Source organism: Mobula hypostoma, chromosome 8, assembly GCF_963921235.1.
Source record: "Mobula hypostoma chromosome 8, sMobHyp1.1, whole genome shotgun sequence".
NCBI lineage: Eukaryota > Metazoa > Chordata > Chondrichthyes > Myliobatiformes > Myliobatidae > Mobula > Mobula hypostoma.
The window spans coordinates 2,915,528-2,925,212 of record NC_086104.1 but is presented as its reverse complement, the minus strand read 5'-3'; the positions used below and the strand labels follow the sequence as shown (position 1 = coordinate 2,925,212).

General features: G+C 45.5%; 1 protein-coding gene across 1 annotated transcript in view; it reads left to right on the top strand.

Annotated features, from left to right (window-relative positions):
- Positions 1-2,304: 2,304 nt before the first annotated feature.
- Positions 2,305-9,685, top strand: part of mcm3 (minichromosome maintenance complex component 3) — a 69,231-nt gene continuing 61,850 nt past the window's right edge. The window contains exons 1-3 of the mRNA XM_063055395.1: positions 2,305-2,400; positions 5,269-5,381; positions 7,549-7,757. Coding sequence (XP_062911465.1) covers positions 2,338-2,400; positions 5,269-5,381; positions 7,549-7,757 — 385 coding nt within the window. The 5' untranslated portion in view covers positions 2,305-2,337. The remainder of the gene's footprint in view (positions 2,401-5,268; positions 5,382-7,548; positions 7,758-9,685) is intronic.

Here is a 9,685-nt window from a genome sequence, read left to right as displayed (position 1 = left end):
CTCATCCGGTCCGGGAGACTTATCTATTCTTAGTCCATTTAGCTTCCCAAGCACTTTCTCTCTAGTAATCTTGACTGTACCTAATTCTATTCCCTGAGACCTCTGACTATCAGGTATGTTGCTAATGTCTTCCACTGTGAAGACTGATGCAAAATATTCACTTAGTTCCTCTGCCATCTCTTTGTTACCCATTGTAATTTCTCCAGCATCATTTTCAATCAGTCCTATATATACCCGTGTCACTCTTATATTCTTCATATATTTAAAAAAAACTCTTAGTATCCTTTTTTATGTTAATTTCCAACTTCCTTTCATAATTCATCTTTTCTTTCCTAATGACTTTCTTAGTTTCCTTCTGTAAGTTTTTAAAAGTCGTCCAGTCCTCAGTTTTCTCACTAATTTTTGCTTCCTTGTACGTCGTCTCTTTTGCTTTTATTTTGGCCTTAACCTCTCTCGTTATCTACATTTCCTATACACTGTGTATCCTTGGACATTCAGCTCCCAATCACATCCATCATTTAGCCATGACTCGGTGATGGCCACAATGTCATATCTTTTAACCTACAGCTGTACTACAAGGTCATCCACTTTATTTCTAATGCTGCATACACTAAGTACAGTACATTTAGATCAGTATGTGTTACCAATTTTGCTATATTTCTATCACACAGCAAATTAGATTAGATTAGATTATGAGGACACTCAGTCCTCATTTATTGTCATTTAGAAATGCATGCATTAAAAAATGATACAATGTTCCTCCGGTATGATATCACAGAAACACAAGACAGACCAAGACTAAAACTGATGAAAACCACATAATTACAACATATAGTTACAACAGTGCAAAGCAATACCATAATTTGATAAGAGCAGACCATGAGCACAGTAAAAAAAAAATCTCAAAGTCCCAAACGCCCCAACGTCTCACGCAGATGGTAGAAGGGAGAAGCTCTCCCTGCCATAAGCTTCCAGCGCAGCAAACTTGCTGATGCAGCTTCCTGGAAGCACTCGACCACAGTCCGACTCTGAGACCGTTCCAAAACTTCGAGCCTCCAACCAGCCCTCCAACACCGAGCACCGAGCATCATCTCTGCTGAGTGCTTCAACCCCGGCCCCAGCTGCCGGGCAACAGGCAAAGCTGAGGATTCGGGGCCTTCCCCTCCGGAGATTTCGGATCACACAGCAGCGGCGGCAGCGAACCAGGCATTTCAGAAGTTTCACCAGATGTTGCTCCGTGCTCTCACATCTGCCTCCATCAAATCAGAATTGTGCACGGCATCCTACTTGACAGATTACAGATATTCATCTCCGGAGAGGCCGTGCGCGCTGCGATCTTCTCCTCCTGCTTATCCTGCCTATTCACCTGCCTGTCCTTCTTGCCATCTTTGACTTATTTCTATTTTCCTCTTCCTCGACCCTGACACCCTGGTTTCCTTCCCTCTGCCAACTTAGTTTAAACCCTCCCTATCAGCTATATTAAACAATCCCGCCAGGATATGAGTACCCTTTGAGTTCAGGTGTAACCCATCGTTTTTGTATAAGTCATTCCTCCCCCAAAATAGATCCCAATGATCCAATTATTTGAAGCCTTGCCCCCTGCACCAGTTACTTAGCCACTCATTCATCTGCTTAATTCTGCTATTCTTACCTTCATTAGTGCATGGCTCAAGCAGTAATCCTGAGATTATTACTCTGGAAGTTCGGTTTTTCAATTTTCTTCCAAGCTCCCAGTAATCTTCCTTCAGGACCTCCTCTCTTCTTCTGTCTGTGTCATTGGCATCAACATGTACCAAGACTTCTGGCTGCTCGCCCTCTCTCCTCGGAGTACTCTGGACCCTTACAAGCACTCTTCATCTCATGTTCTCGATATTTATTGCTTATATATTTATCATTATTATTTATTTTCTTTTGTATTTGCACAGGTTGTTGTCTTTTGCACATTATCATTCTTGTGTGGTTTTTGAATTGGTTTTATTCTGTTTCTTAGCATTTACTGTACATAATCGCAAGAAAATGTCTTCAATATCGTATATGGTGACATTTATGTATTTTAATAATAAATGTTCTTTGAACTTTTTTAAAAGTAGGACTACATCACTACCGGCCAAGGCCCTCCCTCGACAATCTGACGGCTTCACAAGCGCCGGGCCAGTGGGCGGGGCTACGAGGTGACGTAACGAACCACCGTCTTATGCTAACAGCATCAATTAGAATACGAACTCGCCCTCCGATTGGTGCAGCGCCTTACCCGCCAGATATGTTAATTTGAGGAGGACGTCCTAGACATGTGACCAGACGTTTGGCGCGAAAAGCTGAAGCTGGAAGGAGGGGACCATGGCGGACGAGCCGGCTCTGAGGGAGGCGCAACGGGAGTACCTGGACTTCCTGGATGATGAGGTGCGCTGAGAGAGGGCCTGGGACAGGGCTCGAGCTTGCTGCTGCCGGGGGAGGAAAAAGGAGCTCGGCGGGCTGGGTGGTAATGTGCACCCAGGTCAGCCGGGCCCGGGCCCCGGGGTGAAGGCACCCTGCACGCCGCTGGTGGGATGGGGAGCATTCCCGGTGTTCAGTCCATGGGGTGGAGGGCGGATCCCCCGGTAGCTGCCGGTGGGGGAGCGGTATTGGGAAGGACTGTTGTGGTCGGGTCGGAGGCCCCCGGTGTCAGTGGATGTCATTGGGGAGAGGATCCCCCCCCCCCCAGTCCTATCCTCCGACATGGCCAAGTCCGAGGGGACTAGGTTAGTTGGCCTTTTGATTACTAATTGATTTGGTATACCATTGTGGGCTGAAGGGCCTGTACCCGTGCTGTTCTGTTCTGCGCTCTCCGGTAGTGGTTTAACACCATGAGATATTGCAGCAGAATTAGGCCACTCGTCCTAACCCACTCCTCCTCTCCCTATATCACGCAAACCATCACTACCATCAGGGAAGGGATACAGGAGTTGAAGACACACACCCAAAGTTCCAGGAACAGCTTCATCAGATGTTAGAATGGACAGTGAACCGTGAATACTTTGCTGTCTTTTTGCATTGAGTTTGTTTATATGTATTCCTAATGAAAATGTATGTATTGCACTGCACTGCTGCCACAAAACGGCATCTCCGCGACAGCAAATTTGATTCTGAAGCACTCCAGTTGTGGCCGCATCCTTGTGGATATTTTCTGCATCTGTGTTAGTTGAATCCTTGGGCTCTGGATAAATGATGGCCAGTCAATCCCTCAATCTGTTCAGTTCATCTTGGCCGCTGCTCTGGCCAGTAGTTAAGAAATAGTTTGGCCACAATCCCTTGTGTCAGTCCTGCTTATCAGTATCCTGAACTGTGACTTTGGTTCCAAATTCTTGGCATAATTCCCGAATTGCCTGTCTTCACTTTAAATTTTATTGTCTTCTGACTGTACATACGTAGATCTAGATGTTGTTCCTCTGGACCACTGTGCGCCCACAAAGCACAGCACATAAAGCCAAATATTACCATCAATACATTAATAAAATATCATTCAAAATGCATGTAGAACACAGCACAGGTAAACACACAGTAGGTATTAGTGTCACAGCCTGAGGGAAGAAGCTGTCTGACAGTCCCTTTCCTGATGTTCCTGTACCTCCTTCCTGGCGAGAGTGGATAGTTTTAGAACTATTTTTTGGTCAGAATCTTTGTGTTGTGTGCTGAGGTCCTGCCATCTGCAATGCCCTTGGTCAGAGTGTGGATGCAGTTGAAAGATGTTGGAAATGTAGAAAAACTACAGCACAATACGGGCCCTTCGGCCCACAATGCTGTGCTGAAAATGTCTTTACCTTAGAAATTACCTCGGGTTGCCCATAGCCCTCTATTTTTCTAAGCTCCATATACCTATCCAGGAGTCTCTTAAAAGACCCTATCGTATCCGCCTCCACCACTGTCGCCAGCAGCCCGTTCCACACTGTCACCACTGCATAATACAAAAAACTTACCCCTGACATCTCCTCTGTAACTACTTCCAAGCACCTTAAGACTATTCCCTCTCGTGCTAGCCATTTCAGCCCTGGGGGAAAAAGCTCTTGACTATCCACACAATCGATGCCTGATGCACCTCTGTCAGGTCACCTCTCATCTTCCATCGCTCCAAGGAGAAAAGGCCGAGTTCACTCAACCTGTTCTCATAAGGCATGCTCCACAATCCAGGCAACATCCTTGTAAATCTTCTCTGCACCCTTTCTGTGGTTTCTGCATCCTTCCTATAGTGAGCACAGTACTCCAAGTGGGGTCTGACCAGGGTCCTGTGTAGCTGCAACATTACCCCTCAGTTCTTGTACTCAATCCCATGGTTGATGAAGGCCAATACGCCGTATGTCTTTTTAACCACAGAGTCAACCTGCGCAGCAGCTTTGAGTGTCCAATGGACTCAGACCCCAAGATCCCTCTTCTTTCCCATCTCTTGGGCAATAATGTGGACAGATGGCATGTGATGTGTTCCTGTCATCTTGTATAATGATGGATGTGTGTCTGACAAGGATGATCCTTTTCCCTTTTCCCTCTTTTTCATTTTCCCACTCTGGCCTCATGCTACTACTTCTCACCTGCCTAACACCTCTTTGCCCACCCTCCTCAGTAACACTCTTCTTTCTCTTTCTCCCATGATCCACTCTGATCGATTCCTTCTTTTCCAATCCTTTGCCTTTTCAACCTATCACCTCCCAATGTTCTTTTCCTGGATGCTGCCTGACCTGCTCTGGATTTCCAGCATCTGCAGAATCTCCTGTGTAGTATCATGTCATGTACATATCATGAAATGTGTTGTTTTCTGGCAACAGTTCACTGCAATGTACAATATATACTTGCTGTAATTTATAGTTTTTTATTAAAAAAAAAGTACAAAAAACGGGAAAGGTATTGCTGTGGTGTACCATGGCTCATTGTCCATTCGGAAACTTGATGACAGGGGAAGAAGCTGTTCCTGACATGTTGAGTATCTGTCCTCGGGCTCATTACTGGTAGCGACGGGTAGAGGGCATGCCCTGAGTGATTGGGGTCCTCAATGATGTCGCTTTCTTGAGGCATCAGCTTTTGATGGTGCCTGGATGCTGGGGAAGTTCGTGCCTATGATGGCTGAGTTTACAACTTCCCGCAGCCTTCTCCAATTCTGTGCAGTGGCCCCCCCCCCCCGTACAATGCAAATAGTTGATGCAAATAGTTGGAACGCTCTTCATAGTCGGTTGGTATCTCTAGTTTTCTAAGGTGATGCTAAGCTTATAGCAGCAAATATAATTTTTTGAAATGTTTTTACAGCAAGATCAGGGGATTTATCAGAGCAAGGTTAGCGATATGATCAATCAAAACTTGTACCGACTGATTGTCAACATTAATGATCTTCGCAGAAAGAACGAAAAAAGAGCTCATCAGTAAGTATCTACATGCTGGAAGTATCTTACAGAATATCTTGTGTTTATGAATGTTGGATTCTGATTTTTTAAAATCCAGGTTCTTTCAGAAGTCAGGAAAGAGGCACAAAACTTGTTGCTTCACGATTGTTTATAAGACTTGGGAGCAGAATTGGGCCATTTGGCTGATTGAGTCTGCTCTGCCATTCAATCATGGCTGATCCTTTCCTCCTCAGCCCCACTCCCGGGCCTTCTCCCCTGGACCTTTGCCTGGGCCATCAAGAAACTATCAATCTCCGCCTTAAAGAGACCTAACAACATGGCCTGTTCCACTTATTCACCACCAAAGAAATTTTTCTGCATCTGTTTTAAATGTCATCCCTCTATCCTGAGGTTGTGCCCTCTTGTCCTAGACTCCCCCACCGTGGGGTTACATCCTTTCTACATCTACCATCTTGGCCTTTCAATGTTCAAAAGGTTTCAATGAGATCCATCCTCATCCTTCTAAATTCCAGCGAGTACAGGCCCAGAGCTATCAAACGCTCCTTGTATGATAATCCTTTCATTCCCAGAATCATAATTGTAAACTGCCTCTGGACCCTCTCCAATGCCAGCACACCTTTTTGATAAGGAGCCCGAAACTGTTCACAACACTCAAGGTAAGGCTTCACCAGTGCTTTATAAAGCCTCAGAATCGCATTCTTTCTCTTTTATTCTAGACCTCTTGAAATGAATGTTAACATTGCATTTGCCTTCCTCACCACCAGCTCAACCTGCAAATTAACCTTTAGGATGCTCTGCACATGGACTCCCAAGTCCCTTTGTATCTCAGATTTTTGGGTTTTCCCTCCTTTTAGAAAATAGGTTGCATTTTCTACTACTGAAGTGCATGACTATGCATTTTCCAACGTTGTATTTTACTTGCCACTCTCTTGCCCATTCTCCTAATCTAAGTCCTCCAGCCTTCCTGTTTCCTCAACCCTACCTGCTGCTTCACCAATCGTATCATCTGCAAACTTGGCAACAAAGCATTCTATTCCATCATCTCAATCATTGATATACAGCATAAAAAGAAGTGGTCCCAATACCAACCCCTGCGGAACACCACTAGTTACTGGCAGCGAACCAGAAAAGGGTCCATTTATTCTCATTCGCTGCCTCCTAGCAATCAGCCCATGCTGTAATCATACGGGTAACTTTCCTGTAATACCATGGGCTCTTAACTTGGTAAGCTGCCTTGTGTGGCACCTTGTCAAAGGCCTCAAAGTCCAAATGTACAACTTCCACAGCATCCCCTTTATCTATCCTACTTGTAATCTCAAAGAATTCTGACACAATATATAACCTTGGACACCCAGCCACGATTCAGTGATGGCCACATTATACCCGACAATCTGTAAACGCTGTAGCAGAAACATTAAAAACTAAGCTGATGTGCTAAGAAGATGATGGTGCCTCTTTGTGATGGACTGGGCCATACGTGTGGCTGCTTAACAAGTTAAGAGCCAATTGTATTATAGGAAATATACCAGCATGGTTAGAAGATTGGCTGATTGGCGTGGGGTAAAGGCTGTGAAAAAGGGGGCCTTCTCTGGTTGGGTGCTGGTGACCAGGGGTTTTCCACAGTGGTCGGTGTAGGGACCACTTCTTTTAGCATTGTATGTGAATCATTTGCATGATGGAGTTGATGGTTTTGTGGGCAAGTTTGTGGATGATAGGAAGACATGTGGAAGGGCAGGTAATGTGGAAGCAGAGAGGCTACAGAAGGACTGATTAGGAGGATGAGTGAACTAGTTGCAGATGGAATATAGTGCAAGCACATGCACCTTGGAAGGAAATGTGCAGACTATTTTCTAAAACAGGAAGAGATTTCAAAATACTGTGCAACGAAGGACTTGGGAGTCCTTGTGCAGTATTCTGCTGTCCGTAAGGAATCTGTATGATCTCCCTGTGACTGTGGGTTTCCTCCGGGCCCTCTGGTTACCTTTCACAGTCCAAAGATCTCCCAGTTGGTAGGTTAATTGGTGATTGTAAATTGTCCTGTGATCAGCCTGGTGTAAAGTGGGTGGGTTGCTGAGATGTATGGCTCATTGGGCCAGAAAGGCCTGTTTCATGCTGTATCTCTAAGTAAAATTAAAATAAATATCGATCCACAAAGTAACTGTTTACCTCTAATACCCTCTTCTAGGCTACTGAACAACTCTTTCGAGGAGCTTTTGGCCTTCCAGCGTGCTTTGAAGGACTTTGTTGCTTCCATCGATGCCACCTATGCCAAACAGTTTGAGGACTTCTACATTGGCCTGGAGGGCAGCTTTGGCTCCAAGCATGTCAGTCCACGTACCTTGACCTCGCGTTTCCTCAGCAACATCGTCTGTGTGGAGGGGATTGTGGTCAAATGTAAGTCCTTATTTGTGTTGCCTTTGGTCTCGTGGGTTCACGGTGTGAGAATGGATATATAAAAGTGGATGCCAAATCTGGGAGGCCCTCCACTGGGTTTGAAAATGGACGCTGTGTCCTAGCTGTCAATGTTGCTGTGCAGGCCAGGGCAGTATGATACGGAGAGCAAACTGGTGCCGTTACAGCAGCTCTCCATACAGCTGTTCAGCCAAAGAAACGGCAGAGACTGTTGCAGTTCGGCACAGCGGTGTGACAGGAGTTGCCAGTCAGTGGTGATCTCAACATAGGACTGCCTTAAGGACTCCAGCTCTGGGTTTTTCCTCGGGGTTTACTCCCAAAGCCTTCCCCATGTGTTCCACATCAGCTGAGCTGCCAACCATGGCTAACAAGCCTCCTCTGCCCAAAGTGACTAGTTTTAAGGTGCCAGTAACCAGCCTTTGCCTCTTCTGTCAGCCTTTGCCTCTTCTGTTCAGCTGGGCTTGGTTTTCAGAGGCTATTCGAGACGCATCCCATTGGGAGCGTTTAATTTTCAGAGGCTATTCGAGACGCATCCCATTGGGAGCGTTTAATTTTCAGAGGCTATTCGAGACGCATCCCATTGGGAGCGTTTAATTTTCAGAGGCTATTCGAGACGCATCCCATTGGGAGCGTTTAATTTTCAGAGGCTATTCGAGACGCATCCCATTGGGAGCGTTTAATTTTCAGAGGCTATTCGAGACGCATCCCATTGGGAGCGTTTAATTTTCAGAGGCTATTCGAGACGCATCCCATTGGGAGCGTTTAATTTTCAGAGGCTATTCGAGACGCATCCCATTGGGAGCGTTTAATTTTCAGAGGCTATTCGAGACGCATCCCATTGGGAGCGTTTAATTTTCAGAGGCTATTCGAGACGCATCCCATTGGGAGCGTTTAATTTTCAGAGGCTATTCGAGACGCATCCCATTGGGAGCGTTTAATTTTCAGAGGCTATTCGAGACGCATCCCATTGGGAGCGTTTAATTTTCAGAGGCTATTCGAGACGCATCCCATTGGGAGCGTTTAATTTTCAGAGGCTATTCGAGACGCATCCCATTGGGAGCGTTTAATTTTCAGAGGCTATTCGAGACGCATCCCATTGGGAGCGTTTAATTTTCAGAGGCTATTCGAGACGCATCCCATTGGGAGCGTTTAATTTTCAGAGGCTATTCGAGACGCATCCCATTGGGAGCGTTTAATTTTCAGAGGCTATTCGAGACGCATCCCATTGGGAGCGTTTAATTTTCAGAGGCTATTCGAGACGCATCCCATTGGGAGCGTTTAATTTTCAGAGGCTATTCGAGACGCATCCCATTGGGAGCGTTTAATTTTCAGAGGCTATTCGAGACGCATCCCATTGGGAGCGTTTAATTTTCAGAGGCTATTCGAGAGGCACGCCATTGGGAGCATTTAATCGCTAGTGGGAGCCTGACCCCAGTACCACCCCCCCCTTACCCAACTATGACAATTTTAAAGAACCATACAAAATGTATTGCACAATTTTCATGACCCCTGAAAATGCACAAGGAATTTGGTGAGAAATATAGGGAGGAACAGAATTAGGATTAATCTTTAAAATGGTTGTGAATGTACTTGATGGTTGACTTTAGATCAAAAGAACAGAAAATTTACAAGGATGTTGCTGGGACTTGAGGGTCTTGAGTTACAGGGAAAGGTTGAACAGGTTTGGACTTGATTCCCTGGAGCCCAGGAGATTGAGAGGAGATTTGATAGAGGTGTACAAAATTATGAGGGGTATAGATAGGGTAAATACAAGCAGGTAGGATGAGAATATAATTAGTGGTCATGGGTTAAGGGTGAAAGGTGAAATGTCTCAGCGAAATATCTTCACTTAGTGTGGTGGAGTGTGGAACAAGCTGCTGGCAGAGCCGGTGGTTGTGGATTCGATTGGA